Genomic DNA, 18,854 nt, shown 5'->3' on the forward strand with positions numbered 1-18,854 from the left:
TATGTACAATTATATTACAGGTCAGCTACATGAGAATGTATGTCAGCATGTAACACATGTACTGTGGAGTTTTTTAAATTAGGAAGCCAAATAGTTTTTCATTTCAAAACCCTATCATAAGTTGTAATGACATTTGTTTCATCCCATTAAGTCCATTGCATCTTGTTGGTTTATTGACTACATAGAAAAATGGATAATTCATTAATTTCTATATATGTGTAATTTTGCTGGGCAGTGTAAAATGATCATTTTAATTACTGAATTACTGGTAGGAGTGTCAGTGTAGTTTAGGACCCATCAATTAGCCATAACATTAAAACCACCTGCCTAAAGTTCTGTAGGTCCCCCTCATGCCGCCAAAACTGCTCATTTTGCAGTGTGGCAGGGTGCATTATCCTGCTGAAAGAGGCCACAGCCATCAGGAAATACCGTTGCCATGAAGGGGTGTACTTGGTCGGCAACAATGTTTAAACAGATGTTACATGTCAAAACAGAACATTACCCAGAACATCACACTGCCTTCGCTGGTCTGCCTGGTGCCATCTCTTCCCCAGGTAAATGATGCACCTGCACCCGGCTGTCCACATGATGTTAAAGAAAATGTGATTCATCAGAACAGGTCACCTCCTTCCACTGTTCCATGATCCAGTTCTGGTGCTCACGTGCCCATTATAGCGCTTTCGGTGATGGTCAGGGGTCAGCATGGGCACTCTGATCAGCCTGTGGCAACGCAGCCCCATATGAAGCAAGCTGCGATGCACTGTGTGTTCTCACACTTTTTTTATCATAGTCAGCATTAACTTTTTCAGCAATTGGTGCTACAGTAGCTCTTCTGTTGGATTGAACCAGAGGGACGAGCCTTCACTTCCAACACCATCAACATATTATTAGTTGTAAGGGAAAGTGATGCTGCTCATTAAAATCTCTTGCAACTTGTTGGTGTTTAAACACATACAAACAAGGATAAATCTGTGTTCCTATACAGGATCTAATATATTTCTGAACATACAGTGGTGTGAAAAAGTTTTTATCCCTTCCTCACTTGTTTTATTTTTGCATATATGTCACACACTTAATTGTTTCAGATCTTCAAACAAAATTGAATATAAGACAAAGACAACCTGAGTAAACACATAATATAGTTTTAAAATGATAATTTCCTTTATTGAAGGAAAAAAGATATCCAACGCCCCCTGTGTAAAACAGCAATGACCTCCTTAGTTACTCATTCAACCAATGAACCAAATTGAATTGATAATTGGGTTCAATTAGAGTAGACATAATCAGACTTGATTACTGCCAACCCCATTGAATCTAAGCATCACTTAAATTAAACATTTCCAGCAATGTGAAGTTGGCTAAAAGGTCCCAACAACCAGTCGAGTATGCCTTGATCAAAAGAAATTCTAGAAGAGATGAGAAAAGAAAGCTATTTAAATGTATCAGTCTGCAAAGGGTTAAAAAAGCCATTTCTAAGGCTCTGGGACTCCAATGAACTACAATGAGAGTTATACTCTCAAAATAGAGAAAACTTGGAACACATTGATGGCTCATCCAGGAAGTCACAAAAGAACCCAGAAGAACATGTAAGGAACTGCAGGCCTCGCTCGCCTCCGTTAATGTCAGCATTAATGATTGCATCATAAGAAAGAGGCTGGGCACCAATGATATCCATGGGAGATTTGCAAGGCGAAGGAACATAAAGGCTTGTCTCATATTTGCCAAAAAACACATTGATTCCTTTTGAGCGAATGCTCTCCACCATAAAATTTTAAGGGAGAATGTCCGGTCATCAGTCCGTGATGTGATGCTCAATCGCAATTGGGTTATGAAGCAAAAGCAAGACCACTTTTGAATGGTTCAATAGAAACAAAGCTAAGATTTTGGAGTGGCCCAGTCAAAGTCACACACATAAGTACTTTGGGGCCAGTGTTTTGGGTAAGGTTCAAACAAAGGGTCCTCCGAGTCTCTATTACCTTTTTTTTTTCTAACAATATAACTTCCATTCCATCCATGATCTTGCTGGCATAAAAGACTACAGGATCAGGTTACTTGCATTGGCTGAATAGCCTAAAAATCCAGGATGGAAAGAGCCTGCATCGAAGCGCCATCAATGGCAGCACTGGGACAGTAAATTCTTATTACTTGTATATAATACTCTTGAATACAAATCTATGATCAAACCATTGCTTGGTGCATAAGCATCTGGATGGTATATAACACTATTGGAGATCTGCAGTACTGGTAAATAATCCTGAGTATTATATAGAAGCATAGAATTTGACAACAGATAAGAACCGCTTGGCCCATATCGTTTGTCCATTGTTTTATTAACCTATGGTAACCTCAAACCATATTTGATCCCTTATTCTTTGTAAGGATATTCTTATGTCTATCTCAAGCATGTTTAAACTGCTCTACAGTATTGGCCTCTACCCCATCTGATGGGAGGCTATTCTACTTATCCACTACCCTTTCTGTGAAGTAATATTTACTCAAATTTTCTCTGAACCTACTTCCCTCCATTTCAGTGCATGTCCTTGTGTTCTAGTACTTCCTTTGAAGAATGTTTCCCTCATGTACCTTGTTCAAACCCTTGCTATATTTGAAGGTTTCTATCATGTTCCCCCTTTCCCTTCTCTGCTCCAAACTATACATATTAAGTTATTTTAGTCTTTCCAGGTAAGTATTGTTCTGTAGGCCATGCACCATTTTAGTTGCCCTTCTTTGCACAGTTTCTAATGTATTTATATCCTTCTGGAGATATGGCCTCCAGAATTGAAAACAGTATTTTAGATGAGGCCGTATCAATGACCTATACAGTGGCATTATTATTACTTCTTTCTTTCTGCTACTGATTCCTCTCCCTGTGCAACCAAGCATCTGACTTGCCTTCCTCATTGCTTTGCTGCATTGCTTACCTGCCTTTAAATCAGCTGAAATAGTGACTACAAGATCCCTTTCCTCCTCAGTAGTTTCCATTATAGTGCCATTAACACTATATTTAGCGTTTGGATTTTTGAGACCCAAGTGCATGATTTAGCATTTTTTGGCATTAAACTGTAGTTGCCACCCTCTGGACCATTCCTCTAGTCTACCTAGATCATCAACCATTTGTTTTACCCCTCCTGGTGTGTGTACCCTGTTGCATATCTTTGGTCATCTGCAAAAAGGCATAGTTTCCCTTCAATACCATTTGCAATGTCTCCAATAAAGATATTAAAAAGCACTGGTCCAAGTACAGATCCTTGGGGTACTGCACTGGTAACCTCATATACAGCATATTCCCGTGGAAACTCTGTTGGAATAAATTATCATGTTGATATTCTGCTGGATTGGTGCGTAAGCATGTTGATCCTCTGTTGGACTGGTGTAAAAAATTCATTTGCGCAGTCTGCTAGGCTGGTATATAATTATGTGGGCACTCATGGCTTGACTAAGGGGCAAGATGGGCCAGGACCCTGAAGACTTTGCCCCCAGCCGATCGTTTGCTAAATGCCTTGGGCATAGGAAGCCATGCAACTGCGTCATTCATCACCCACAACTTGGGCCTGCAGGAGCTTTTCAACATTAACAGGGTCACTATTGATTCTTGTGAGAGTTAGAGCCAAGCCTGAGACCATGGACACAAGGGGCCCGATTCATTAAGGATCTTAAATTAAGAAGTTTCTTATTTAAGTCTCCTGGACAAAATCATGTTACAATGCGAATGAGTTTTCTGTTTTGCACATAAGTTAAATACTGACTGTTTTTTCATGTAGCACACAAATATCAACTTTAAATTTCAGTGCACAAATAAGCTATCAAGTATTTGTGTGCTACATGAAAAAAACAGTCAGTATTTAACTTATGTGCAAAACAGAAAACTCATTTGCACCCCTTGCATTGCAACATGGTTTTGTCCAGGAGACTTAAATAGGAAACTTATTAATTTAAGATCCTTAATGAATCAGGCCCAAGGTCGCTTGTGATCAAACCCTGTACCAGAGATGGACATCTTCACTTGGCCAGCACATGGGAGAAGAGAAAGAGAAGAGATTATATTTACTTTATGTAGGTAATTGTTTGTACAGTATTTGTATATATTTATATTATCATTATTAATATTATATTTATTTTTTAAATTAAAATAGCCTTTCAATTGCAGACTATTTAAAATAAATTATGCAAAAAAAACACATACATCAACACTAATATATATAATTTATATAAAATGTATTTTTAACTTAAACTCATTTAAATAAAAAATGTTTAGGTATTTTGGTACTGGTTAAATATATCTATATTATTATTATATATATATATATATATATATATATATATATATATATATGTCACTGTAGCTCCATACCTCTAAATATGTCTGTTCCTGGGAGCGGGACATGGGGCATGGCCACGTCACAATAGGGGCATGGCCACGCCCCCAGCGGGCTGCCTAGCACTGTTAGGTGCCCGCCAATATTCCCACTAGCGAGACAATCATGTCCCCGGGCTGGACAGCCAGACAGAGTCCTAAAATCTGGACTGCTACACTGAAATCATGACAGTTGGGAGGTATGAAGCTCAAAAGTGCCAGGCCGCATCTTCCATGTGAACTCTTGCTTTCAAATCTACCACTGCCTGGCTCAAGTCAGTGAATAAGTCATCACTTCAATCAGGTTACAGAAGATTTATAAACAGTGGTTCGAGCGCCAAAAGTGGCACAGCACTGGTGGCGTTCGTATAATTATTATTATTACCATTTATTTATATAGCGCCACTAATTCTGCAGCGCTGTACAGAGAACTCACTCACAGCAGTCTCTGCCCCATTGGGACTTACAGTCTAAATTCCCTAACACACACAAACAGACTAGGGTCAATTTGTTAGCAGCCAATTAACCTACCAGTATGTTTTTAGGAGTGTGGGAGGAAACCCACACAAACATGGGGAGAACATGCAAACTCCTCACAGATAAGGCCATGGTCGGGAATTGTACTCATGACCCTAGTGCTGTAAGTAATCCATACCAATTGTTCTAATACTTGCTTGAATTAATAAGTAACTATGTTTTTTATAAATGAATAAAAATAATTTAAACAGTACTGCATTAAAAAAGGCTTTATTACAGGAATTAAGCATTTGGATAACGTCATCTGAGGATGTTGTTAAAGAATAGGGAGTATCACCCCGATGCTTGATAAACATCCTAACATAGATTATCACTGAGATAAACGAAAGCAAGCCCATTTTCACCAGCAAAAACACAGAAAAAGGGCTTCTTGCTCTTTGATAAATCACCTCCTGTGTTCTATAGCTAAAACCACTTTTTAAGGATGACTCATGAGTCAGTGGTGTGTGCTTACTGCACAAACTAAAATTTGCTTGGCTAGTATATAATAATTTGCATTTTTCTGGCTGAATGAACAGAAGGCCCTGGGACTAGAGATTGGTATAGGGCAAAACTACCACCTGTGTGAGGCCCAATAGGGACTTAATTCAGCTCTAAAGTTAGGGGAATTACAGATGGCATTTTATTTATTAAATTATTTATATAGCGCATACATATCATGCAGCACTTTACAGAGAATATTTAATCATTCACATCAGTCCCCAAGGAGTTTATAATCTAAACTCCCTTCCACATAATCCAGTTGACCTATCAATGTCTTTGGCATGCATACATACAAACTCTTATCAGATGGTTTATCTCCTGTTTTGCTATATTCAAGGTCATGTGCAGTTTCTTGCAAACAATGAATAACTCCTACAAACTAGCTGTATCTAATCTGTCTTTAAGCTGTAAGAGAACAAAATAGCTATAAGGCAACAAGATGGCATCAGCTTAGCAAAATCACATTTCTCATTTCCCATCTTTTTATTCATTATTTGCCATAACACTACCTATCAGAGATCACATTCTTGCTGTCGCTTTTAATGGGTACTTACACGCATACACCCTTCTTATAGAATATATGAATAGGGATGCCTAAAACTGGATACATAGAACAACCCATCCCCCACCAATAGCAAGTCCATAATCCCTCTTCTAGCTGATATTAATAGATGGCTAAAGAAGTAGACACAGACCAGCACATTCTCAAAGCCCGAGCATTTGGGAATTGTATAAAGTCTATCTGTATCCTCTGTTAGGGATACTGTGTCTGGGGTGTGCTTTTGGATGGAGTTGGGACAGACTTACCCAGGTCATTCTGTGCACAGATAAGGCATCCTGCCACTAAAGCCTGTGCTGCTTGGGTGAACCCTGGTGCTATCCATAACCTGCTAGTGTGTGCAACTATAGCATCTTTCCACAGATGCACTTTCCCGTGTGCTATATTGGCCATAATGGGATAAAGTGCTTTTGCCAGACACAAACGCTGACCTTTACACCACTCTCCTTGCACTTCTAGTCCTCCATGTTTTGCACAAGTCTTTTACTCATTCTCTGTTGCTTGTCTCTGCCTAATTTGGAGTGTGGTACAGGCAAACTTGGGGTCAGGGGCTCACCATGTAAATAGACTCCCTTTGGGGTACTAAGGCTATGGCGGCTTCTTGTTCGGCCTTGTCTACCAGTCTATTTCTCTTAGCTTCGGGGGTAGTGTCTCTGTGTGTGCCTTCACCTTCATCACTGTTGGAAGGGCAGCTGGAATGCGGTGAACAGTGCCCTGGTATGTTTAGCATGTTGACTGGTTTGCTTGCTGAACCCATGTATCTGTGTCAGTACTCCTTGTGCATGTGCACTTACTTTATAACAAAATAATGTGAAAAGCTTGTCATAATCTGGCAAAGTCAGTGCTGGCGCTGAAGTTACTTCATCTTAAAATTGGTTAAACATTTGGTTCTGCTCAGAGGAGAGTGTAAATGGCTTGCTATTATCCAGAAGTGCTAATGCAGGAGCACAGATATTAGCTCATAAAGTCTTATGGCTTTTTTCATTTATGTACAAACATTGAATTTCCATCAATGCATAACCATACCATCATATAAAGAGGTATTTACAGTATATAATGATTAGAGCACAGTAACTAAGGGCAGTGAATGTCTTTACAACACTGATTGACTCAAAACTATTATGAGGATAAAAAATAAAAACCTTTTGTTATCTACCATAATTTGATATTACATTGCATTACTTTCTTTCAAACCATCTGATATAAAATCTGGTTACAAAAATCAAAAACAAGCCCAAACACTATTTTATATTCAACTATGTTAATCCATTTCTCATTTTCTCTTTAAAAACACAGTAGTCATTACTCAGCAGAGTCTACATTATTTAAATCCTTCATTAGTTTCTACTTATGTTTGTTGTGGCTGTGGACCAAAACATATTGCAAACTTCTATTCATTGGAAGTTGGATAAATTCAATCTGGATTTTTCTGTAGCTGGAGACCTTCTGTGAAGAAAAAAAACTTTTTGCATAGAGATTAACATTTATTCATTAGGGATTACAGTAACTATCATGCTTGTCAGTATCAGTACACCGTTATCAGGTAACCAGTAAACATTTTTGTGCAGCGAACAGCTGCTAAAAGCTTAACTATGATGCTATGCGTTCCATGCCATGAAAATAGGATTTCCTCAAAGGGGCAGTCCCTAATCTCACAAACAGGGAATGTCAAAGTGACAGGACTTGGGCGAGTGTTCAAAGCCACTCCTTTCTCATCATCACTTAGTACAACCCCCTTGAATGGCACTAATATGTTTTCCGGGTTTACAAACATTCAATCTGTAATCTTGGTTCCAGGCTTTCAGCCATTTGAAAGCAACACTGCTTCTCTCAAAAATCAGAGTACTCTTGTTACACACCTCACATTGTGTCTGTAAATCACTCAACATTTTCTCTACAAAATCTCCCGTCACCAAATATTCACAAATATTTCCAGATTCTGTGATTTCCATGTTGAAAGTACAAATATATTCATTTAAGCAAGTCTCGCTCACAGACGACATTTGATCTCGTAACATTTCATCATGGGCATAACAAACCCTCCTGAGTTTGAGAACATTCATCAGCGCCATTTTTACACAGATTAAAACCGCTTGTTATATCTACATGTAAAAGCTCACTCTCCCAATTCTCAAAGAGAAAGCTATTTTTCTCAACTTCAGAAACAAAATTATTTTGCTGAAATACAGAAACGGCTTGTTGGACCCCAGCCAGTTTTCTTCTGACACTATCTACATTATTTACAATCTTGTCCGTCGATTGAATAGTGCAGTGATGGACCAAAGATTTTAAAACTTCTTTTGCATCTCTTCAAAAGCTTACAATTAAGCAAGGCAGGCATTACATTTACAAATGTACAACTTTTTCAACCTTGAAACATGTCTCTTTTAAAACGGTAAAGACAGACAAACATTGTGATTTAAACTGAATCACACCTCTCCCTTACAGAGCGCTAAGATAGAGAACAAACAGCGTGAACTTATCACGGATCTCTCTCACACGCAGTAAGACGGAGACAAAACTCACATACAGAGAAAGAAAAATTAACTGTTATCTTCCAGCCAACTGCTGTGGAACTACAAATCCCAGCATTAAATTAAATACAATTCAGCTTCAATATGCTATTATCACTCAGCACTCTTTTACTCTTGAAATATTGAAGCATACTTTAAGAACCTTTTTATCAATGTTACATACATTGTCAGATAACAAAATACAGAGTCCTTCTTATTTTAACACACTGAAGTCTTCTACACAGAATAAGGGAGGGGCACATTTCACTCTTTCAGCTGCGCAGCATCAAACATACATTTTTAGTACACAACCTACTTGATTACTTATTTTAGTCATTATATCATTTAGCTTGTGATACATTTAGCCTATCCACGTATATTGCGACTTTCCAGATCTCTTAACTTTCCATTGCCACCTCAAACAATCTCTTGGGGTTTGGTCTCAATACCCTTTTGTTCTTGTCACATTACCACTTGCAACACCCTTGTTTCTCCATCCACACATGTCAATTCCTTCTTTGGCTATCCTCGCTTTTTTGAAATATAACTTGCAGACCTTCTACTCCCCCCATATCCTAGAAATCTGTGCATCATCTCTATGGGGGGTTGCTGTCATCTATCTGCTCACTGTCTATATTCCCCTATATTGACAGCACTTTTGAGTCCCAATAGAGACTCTGATCTAGTTTCTGTGGGTTGTCCCAATAGTGGATGTCCTGTTCTGTGGACACCTTGGGGTGGATGTCCGGTTCTGTGGGCTCCAAACATTGGATACCTCTTTTGGACTCTTTACACTGGATGTCTGGTTCTTTGGACTCTAGACACTGGATGTCTGGTACTTTGGGCTCCAGACACTGGATGTCCGGTTCTTTGGACTCCAAACACTGGATGTCCGGTTCTTTGGACTCCAGACACTGGATGTCCAGTTCTTTGGACTCTGTGCACTGGATGCCCCTTTTGCAGAATAGCCTGACAGCATCTGGGACAAAGGTCTGCCAAATTCATCTAACTTCTTAACAAAGTTCTGGGGATGGTGTATCACACATGCACTCTTAATTCACTCATCTTTCAGAAATCTAATTACTAATACAATTACAATAAACAAATTGTTAGTAATTACTGTATAAATCTGAGACTTACAGATCTGCGTGCCTGATACCTTAGATGGACATGAGGAAGCTCTTAACAGAGGAGTCTGATGAGTAGAAAACTCTCACCCTGGTTAAAGTCAGAGTCCTGTGTTCACCTGCCCCCCAGCACCTGCATGGACCCCATTGTGTCTCTGGGAGTAATTTTTGATTCTTGTATGTGTATTTTTCAGATGTTTGCATGCTGAAAAAAACTTTAATAGAAGTTTATAAGAACAAAAAGTCCATAATGTAGTACTGCTAGTACTAGTTAGTATGTACTATATACTTTCAGTGTTGAATTGCTCCATATGTAGAAATGGTCAAAATATACTAAATTTTATTAACATTTTTTTACATATTTATTAATTCCATTTATTTATTCTATTTATTAATTCCATTAATTAATATAGCATTCCACATTAATCAAAATAGTGGCATTTTCCTGATGATGCTAGACAGTCACACTCTGTTTGATGAGACTTGTAGTGCTATGAGTTTGCACTACAAACGGTGCCTCTATAATTAAATAATAAGTTTTGGGCTATCATTAATAAATTATTATTGGCCCCTTAATATAATGATACATTTATATTACCCCATAAAATAATTATAAATTGATATTACCTCCTTAATCACTAGCGTATGTTTGCCTTCATAATTAACATGTCTATTGTGAATTCTCTTACGTTCGCAAATATCTCAAACTGCATTCCTAATACTGATCTTCAAGGTGCGCTGTGTGGCTTCTCAACTTCACAAATCTCAGCTATTACCTAAATGTGGTGATAAGTGTATTTATGTGTAAAGAAACCAGACATTTCTACAGTGAGGTGACCTTCCTGTAGATAATTAATTTCTTACAGCTGAGAGAGCAGTTCTAATGCTTCAAATATATCTTCTAGCGTGCCATCACCATCTTGAAATCTGCCTATGTAGACATTGGGTTGGAATAAGTAATGTGCTAGCAGTTAGATCCCATTGTATTGATGCCTCTTTATAGGTAGATATTCTAGTTGACTGAGGGTTATATGCCATTGTGTAGCCCAGGGGTGCCGCAGCGCTGTCACTGGGGTGCTGTGGGCCAGCCATAGAAAAAAGAAAGAACACAAAAACTTACCAATCCGCGCGGCGTCGGGACCCAGCATCCACCTCTTTCCCGCAGCTGTCACTGAATGTCGACGTCAGTGACAGCTGCGGGAGAGAGGTGACAGCGGGGCAGCAGAGTGAGAAGGATCGTGACAGCGGGGCAGCAGAAGGGGGCAGAGTGAGAAGGATCGTGTCAGCGGAGGGGGACAGCAGGGCAGCAGAGTGAGAAGGATCGTGACAGCGGAGGGGGACAGCGGGGAAGCAGAGGGGAGCAGAGTGAGAAGGATCATGACAGTGGAGGGGGACAGCGGGGCAGCAGAGGGGGGCAGAGTGACAGAGGGCTGCAGAGGGGGGCAGCGTGACAGAGGGGGCAGAGTGCCTGGATGCAGAGGGGGCATTTTTGCATACAACTAAATAAGTATTTCTGTCCTGACCTAAATACTTATTACAATTTTTTGACCCAACTACTTCTAAAACAGGACTGCTCAGTAATTATTTTGGAGGGGTGCCTTGAAAAAATTTGGAGACTCTATGGGTGCCGCGAACTGCAAAAGTTTGGGAACCACTGGTGTAGCCTGTAAGTCAGGTGGAACCCTGGATCTCTCTAAAAAGGCATCCATGTGGCTCTATCACTGGCTGTATCCACTCCTGCCAATGATAACATTGGCACCAAATCCCATTTTTACTGGACAAGTGGCAACCTTATGGAGAGTTTACATGGCTAACATTTCTTCAATATTATTATGCTTGTCATACACAGTATAAATATCAAAACGCAATTACATTAAGCACTTGTAATTAATAAACAAAAATAAACTTTTATTGTCTTAAAAGCAAACTTCATATGGTCAAGCTATGTTTTACATGGGGCAGGTCCACTTTTACAGCCACTATAGCTATAAAACATGCTTTCCGTGTTGGTCGTAGCTTTCAAGTATGGTGTTTCTGAAACCTCAGCAGCATATGTACTAGGAAATCTTACTTGTGACATATGACAAATTGCGTTTTCTTACAAAAACAATTAAAATGCTCCTTCTTGTTCCTAACATGAAACGCCTTTTCGGACCGCTTTTGCACTACTGGGGCTCCAAACTTGAAGAAAACAAGCAGGGATTTGTTGAGGTGAAAGCCATTTAGTCGGAGTCTGAGAGTTGCAAACAGTTTGTTCATAAATGGCTTGTGCATTGAAGACCGGAAATGCAAAACTAATTTTCTTCTAGTGCTGAAAAGGTTGGAGATAAGCAACACATTGATGACGTGACATGTTAGGAAGCCAATCAGATGTTTTGTAACGTAATGCCTGGCTATGGGAAAGTACTACGACAGCAGCACGGGTCAGGGGGAGGTGGTGCCACTGAATACATTGTTTTGTAAGGTTTCCGTGTTGCTTTACAGCCTGAGTTACGGTACTGTATGGGCTGAACGGTTGCAGGTATGAAGCTTCACGAGTGATTTTTGTAGAGACACTTAACGCATTATTACATATTCAACTACAATAAAGTAATCAAACATTTTCTTAATATGATCCAAAAGAAAGTGTATACACGTTTAATTAGCAGCCTGCAGTAAAAAAGAAAGTATTGAACCAGACTATTACTTTTTTTTGCTAATTTAGTGTTTATGTTTAGTAGCACACTGGTAACAAAAAAACCTATTGTTTATACTGTAGTGAAATCTGCCCATAAGTTCCGTGCAAATTGCTTATTTTTTAAATGGTAACTTCTATGTTTGCAGTTGGTATCTACAGAAGATAGGCTACATGGCATCTACTCCTAATACTACGATACAGTGCTTGCTCATTTTCTTGATGATGCCCTGAAATAGACTTCATTTGCATATCAGCATTGTCTATGTGGCAATATATCAATCAAATTACCTTTATAAACATACAACTCTTCCTGTGAAACATACTTATTGTCCCTGTTTTCAGTCGTGAATATTGGCAACAACAGAACGCTATATTACCTCTTCCTTTAAGTGTTTTATCTTTTCTTAAGAGTGCACAAATTAAAATATTTGACAATCACGTGTTTTGAAATGTATGACTTTTGCATACACGTTTTCAGCTCCCAAATGATTTAGATACATTTTTAAAAGCAGTAATAAGTCTTTCTGAGCTTTTGTTGTTGTGGTTGATGATTAGGGCCCTCCTAACATTGGATTTGAAAATCAAAATATTCATCTGTTGACATTTTTCTTCTTTTAGATGTCAAATGATTTAAAACTGTTGTAGGAACCTATTCCTATTAGTTCTGTTAATATGGAAGCATTAGCCTCAATTTTAGGAAAATAGACATTTTTTTTTAGATCTTTCTTACATATGAGGCAGAAGAACAAACAGTGATTTAATTATGTCATCACTAAGTAACTTATTCATTGTAAGGCAACACTGTCCAAATATTTACACAAAGGCCATATATACTATAAATATTGACTTACAGGCTGAACACTGTTAAAGAAATGTCATACAGGAATAGAGTCTATAGAATGTGTCCGCTAATAGGGTCGGGGCACACCACAGCCTTGTGAATGTCTCTTTTTTTTAATAAGAAATTGCACACATCTGCAGTAGTTTACAGTGCTATCTCAAGTCACCCTGGAGTTTCTCTCCCTGCAGTCATTTTATTGTCTAGTAACTCCTTGCTAATTGCTTAGGCCACAGTGGTACACTTAATATATAATCATCATCATTTATATAGTGCCAACATATTCCGTAGCGTAGCGTAACTTGGGGATAAACTCAATAAACGAATAAACAAACTGGGTAAAACAGACAAAGAGGTGAGAAGGCCCTGCTCGCAAGCTTACAATCTATGGGAAAATGGGAGCTTGATACATGAGGTTAAGTCTACATTATGCATTTCGGTCCAGCCAGACTGCAAAGGTAAAAGTGACTTATAAGCTAAATGATCCTGTCACACAACAATGTTGGTCAGGGGGTAGTTGTCTTGTGTGAAATTGTGTAATGGATGGGGTAATGTAGTGAGGTTAAGAGGGTGGTTGAGGAATATTATAAGCTAGTCAATATTTGTTGACTGGTCACATCACCAGTCAAAACTAAATCGTGGTACATTTGTGGAGTGTCTGAATCTGTCACAAATGATAAATCCCTTCTGTTCACCTCAATTGGAGTCATATTTTGGTAAAGCAAATACCTTTAGTTTAGTTAAGCTAAGTATCAGTAATATTCTTGCTGTGGGTACATTATTCAATATGCATGGATCAAAAATGCATTGATTTGTGGCAAGAAGGAAGATGTTTGACCTGCTTAATTTAAAAAAAATAAAAACAAATCAGCAAGTTGTATTTTTATACCAGTTGAAATTGTACCAATTTTAAAAGATTGTAACTTTGTATAAACTAATGCGAGTCTGTTTGCATGTAAAGCATCTTATATAGTAAACAAACTTTGTGTTTGTTATTTGTGCTGCAAATGATGCAATATTTCATTATGACGTAAAAAGAAACAAATTACTAATGGTTTTAGGCTACATGCTTTATAGATTTTACCGAGGATGGGTGAAAACACCAGCCCAATAAGTGTTATTTTGGTGAGCTCAGGAAGCAGAGGGAATAAGTTGCTCTTCCGTTACCCTTTCCAAAGAAGTCCAGAAGCACATTCTTCACAGACAAGTAAGTGGAGTGTGATAAATAGTTAATTTAAATGTGTTTTAACTTTTAGAATTGTTTGCTTGTTATCTACTTCTATACAGGTGATGTTGTGAATACATGTCTAAAGCTAGGTACACACTAAACGGTTTTCGTCCAATAATCGGCTCAATCAGCCGACATACGACTGCTCGTTCAAAAGTCGGGTCAGTGTGTGTAGTGACACGATGGTCGAAAGTCTGACCAAATGGACGATTGTCGCCTCATTTGGATGGTCGTACCGTTAAATATTTTCGTTCCAATCTCGTTTCCGTTGTGTGGTGTGTATAAACTTCCGACCGATCCACGACAATCCTCCGATACTTCCTCGACTGGGGGGCGTGTGTATGTAAATTTTTGATGTCTGTCCCAGTCCCATGTGGAGCGGTATCCGCATATGACAGGCTTGTGTTTTGTATAGATGTATATTGCACCTGTCTGGCTGCAGACCATTACACTTGTATAAAGCATGTGTGTTATTACCCTTTGCGTCTATGTTGGCAATGTATTCATATTTACCCTTTATAAAATTTAACCTTTATAAACTATTAAAGTTATAAAGTCATATTAACCTTTATTAACTAATATTTGTGAAATACCCGGAATATTCCACACAGTGTTCATGCAACAGTTTTATTGCAGGAAAAAAATGTACAAAAATTTTTGCAATACGACAAGTGAAAAAAATAGTATTACACTTTAAAGGTGCTACTGGTTTGTGGCAGAACAGGTCTTGATGTTGCTTGGGTTTCTATTCCCTTTGATTCCTTTACCTACGAAACAAGGAAATAAAAAAAGTTCACCATTAAAGTTCTGTATCTGTAATTTATATCCAACGCCAGAAATACTCTGACCTTGCACACTGCTCGAGATCAGTTTATGTTTTGGACCCTGTGGCGCAATCGCCATAATAGCGGCCTTAACCTCCATATATTCTGGAAAACAGGCGCCATTTTGGTTAATATAACGGTACAGGTATGTGCCCAAAGCATTTAGTTGTCTATACATGTTCACTGAAATACCTTCGTATCAAAGTTCTTTTATATATTTTTATTTTTTATTTTTTTCTTGTTTGATAACAGGTGTAACATTAGTGGTATCAGTGGCATCTAAACAGGCCTTCTCAGCATTAATTCTTCGTTCTGACATAAAAAAATATGTTGCAAATTAGGCGTTAGCCGTTTACATTGCTTCATGTGACACTAGAATGAAATAAAGTCCTTCAAGCAGGTACACTACATGTGCTACTGACCTTTTTTTAATGTCGTTGTCGTCCTGGTCCAGTACTTTGACCATCATCTCCACCTCTCTTGGGCTCATTGGATTTGCTCTTTGCTCTTCTTGAGTATCTCCATCCCCCACCTTAACTTTTTCAATATTTTTTGGCCCTTCCAGCACCATCTCTGACTCAGTCTTCGTCTCCATAGCTGCAACCCCCACTGACACCTTCTCCTCACCCACAAACCCCACTGACACCTTCTCCTCAACCTTAACACCCACTGACACTTTCTCACTAGCCATCTTCTCACGGCGCCAGACAGGTTCCTCTGTCATTTTATACACTCAGACATGGGCGTTTGTTTCTGCTGCGGACCAATCAGCGATGATGCCCGTCGAAAATGGAGCATTCCATTACATACTAAGGGATTTTATTATTAGGGAATATTCATTGCATTGCACTTTACCACTTAGATGGTTTTCTTAAATTTTAGTATTGTTACTAAACTTCTATTTTATATGAATGAATGAAGAGACAGTGTTGCCTTCTCTTTTTATGCGGCTTTGGGTGTTAACTATAGCGAAAGCTCTGCCCCTTTAGGCTAATGTCTTTGGTATATTGTTACATGCCCCGCAAATGATGCTTCAGTGTGTACGAAATTAAAATTATTGCTCACGACAACATGGCTGTAAAAAGTTGCCAAAGGGATGTCCGCTCTTCTCTTTATCATCTAAAACAAGGCTAGTGTGTATGCAGTCCATGGACTGAGCGATCGGAACATCGATCGCATGTAAAATCGATCAGCATAAATAGTTGGTGGATAATTCTTTGGTGTGTTCCCAGCTTAAGAGCGCTTTACGTGTCTTGGGAGATTTGGCCATAAATCCCTTGTGAGTTTCTGAGAGCATAGAACTTGCCAATCTTAAGAAACAATGTGGCCAGTAATCAGTTGCTACATGATTGCAATTGTATGTATTGATTATTTATAATTAGCTATATCTTGTATTGCTTTATATAGTAAAGGAAAACGTAATGTTAACTTGCAGGGGATGCCATATCCTCCAATACTAATTTAGCTTGTTCCCTGATATGCAGATATTTTGAAGTAAAGCACATTTGTTATTAGATGAGTTGATTGCTGGTCTTTGAGATATTGCTCAAACCTTTTAGGATCTCTCCACTTCACCTCCATCTTGTGACCTCCACAAACCCTTATCTCCCACCACAACCTCTCACTGAATTTAGTTCCTAACTTTACTTACACAGCAGACCTAAACTTTTACTCCCCTGCAGCTAGTCCTTAATCTCTCACCACAACCAGACCCTATAATATGGCACTGTTTACTTATCTACCGTCAGCCAGATCCCCAGACCCTTTCTCGCTAATCGCCCAATTTCCCTTCATATATCGTACTTAAGGGACTAATGTTAATTATATATTGTTTTTAAAACTGTTTTCAACACTTAACCTAACCAAATATTGTTCCCTGTTACTGTCCATAATAAAATTACACTAAGGAATTTGTTTTACTTTAGGTAATCCAAGAAGCTGCTATGCTTTAAACCACACTGGAGACAATACAGAAGATCCAGATGAAGATTCCAAGTATGATAATAGTATTTAATTTAGTATTATAGTGCAAAAACTACACTGTATGTTTTAGAGAATTCTTAATGAATATTAAACCACAACACATAATTTAATTGTTAATAATAGCATCACATTTGAGATGGTTTGTTAAAAGGACTTAAAGGGGCTACTTTTCAACAGCTGTCCCCTCTTTAATTATGTCTGCCCTTTGTTGGGGGGATCCCCAACCTGGAACCATTACCATTACCTGTACTAAACCATCCGTCCACAACATTTAACAGCATAGAGAGGAGACATCAGGACTGAAGAAAGATCGCTTGCTGGGAGCAATATAAGTGACAGTCATCAATGGAACTTTAAATATAAAACACAAGTTACTTTATAGAAAATTCTATTCACATATACACTATATGGACAAAAGTATTCGGACCCTTGACTATTACACCAACAGGGACTGTAATGACATTGTATTTAAATGCATATACTTTTATATGGAGTTGGTCCCCCTTTGCAGCGATAACAGCTTCCACTCTTCTTGGAAAGCTTTCAATAAGATGTTGGAGTGTTTCTGTGGGAATTTGTGCCCATTCATTCTGTAGAGCATTTTTGAGGTCAAGTACTGATGTTGGATGAGAAGGCCTGGCTCGTAGTCTCCATTCCAGTTCATCCCAAAGGTGTTCTATGGAGTTGAGGTCAGGGCTGTGTGTGGGCCAGTCATGTTCTTCCACACCAGACTCATCAAACCATGTCTTTGTAGTCCTTGCTTTGTGCACTGGGGCACAGTCATGTTGGAATAGAGAAGGACCTTCCCCAGACTGATGCCACAAAGTTGGAAGCATAGCATTGTCCAGAATGACTTGGTATGCTGAAGCATTAAGATTGCCCTTCACTTGAGGAAAGTGGCCTTAGCCCAAACCCTTAAAAACAGCCCCATACCATTATCCCTCCTCCACCAATGTCACCCACACAGCTTGGTTCTTATATTCCATATAAGAACCTTATATTTTGTTTTATGGTTATATTACATGTATATGTTTTAATAACATGTTCTAATATTATTGTGTTGGTGGTATACATTTGCTGAGGAGAACTTTATTTGCGCTTCCATTTTTCAGTCTATTTTGTATCAAGATTTGGTTACACAATAATTCTTAAAGGGAGCTGCATATTTTCTTCCCCGTGGTAATAAAGTGGTAGCTACGAATTTATGTGAGTAATATAAATAATTGTTCCAGTTTATTCTGTTCTATTTTTAAAATAGGCGCCCAAGAATATCCTATTTTTGGATATAGCATTTTTTAATTATATCACTTAGTTTACCGTGGAATATTAACGATGAAATTTAGCGATCCGTCTTATTGCAAAGATGGCATCCTTTCAGAGTACCACGCTTGAAGTCAGTGAGCTCTTCAGAACAACCCATTTTGTATCATAAATGTTTGCAAATGGAGACTGCATGGCTAGACGCTTGATGTTATACACCTCAGGCAATGGGTCTGATTGTAACATATCAGTTCAATAATTAACAGGTGTGGCCAAATGCTTTTGTCCATATAGTGTATATAAGAACTTGTTTCTGGAGCTTACCAGAAGAGGTTTCAGATAATTATTATACTTTTATCATGGGAGTGAACTAAAATAAAATAGAGCAAGGAGGAATGCAGTGAATCCATATTTTAGGAATAAATATCAAATCCTTTTGCAAAATGTATTTAACAGAATCTGCACCCAAAT

The 18,854-nt window shown here is 38.5% G+C and overlaps 1 protein-coding gene across 6 annotated transcripts in view; it reads left to right on the forward strand.

Annotated features, from left to right (window-relative positions):
* Positions 1 to 11,969: 11,969 nt before the first annotated feature.
* NPRL3 (NPR3 like, GATOR1 complex subunit) overlaps positions 11,970 to 18,854 on the forward strand; it is a 75,686-nt gene continuing 68,801 nt past the window's right edge. For 3 of the 6 annotated variants that reach the window (XM_075179876.1, XM_075179872.1, XM_075179873.1), the window contains exons 1-3: positions 11,971 to 12,094; positions 14,166 to 14,295; positions 17,066 to 17,135. In XM_075179876.1, coding sequence (XP_075035977.1) covers positions 14,178 to 14,295; positions 17,066 to 17,135 — 188 coding nt within the window. In that variant the 5' untranslated portion in view covers positions 11,971 to 12,094; positions 14,166 to 14,177. Of the gene's footprint in view, positions 12,095 to 14,165; positions 14,296 to 17,065; positions 17,136 to 18,854 lie in introns of all 6 variants that reach the window. The other 3 variants (XR_012678237.1, XM_075179875.1, XM_075179874.1) reach the window with 2 other exon arrangements.

The sequence above is a fragment of the Mixophyes fleayi genome, chromosome 7, assembly GCF_038048845.1.
Source record: "Mixophyes fleayi isolate aMixFle1 chromosome 7, aMixFle1.hap1, whole genome shotgun sequence".
Taxonomy (NCBI): Eukaryota; Metazoa; Chordata; class Amphibia; order Anura; family Limnodynastidae; genus Mixophyes; species Mixophyes fleayi.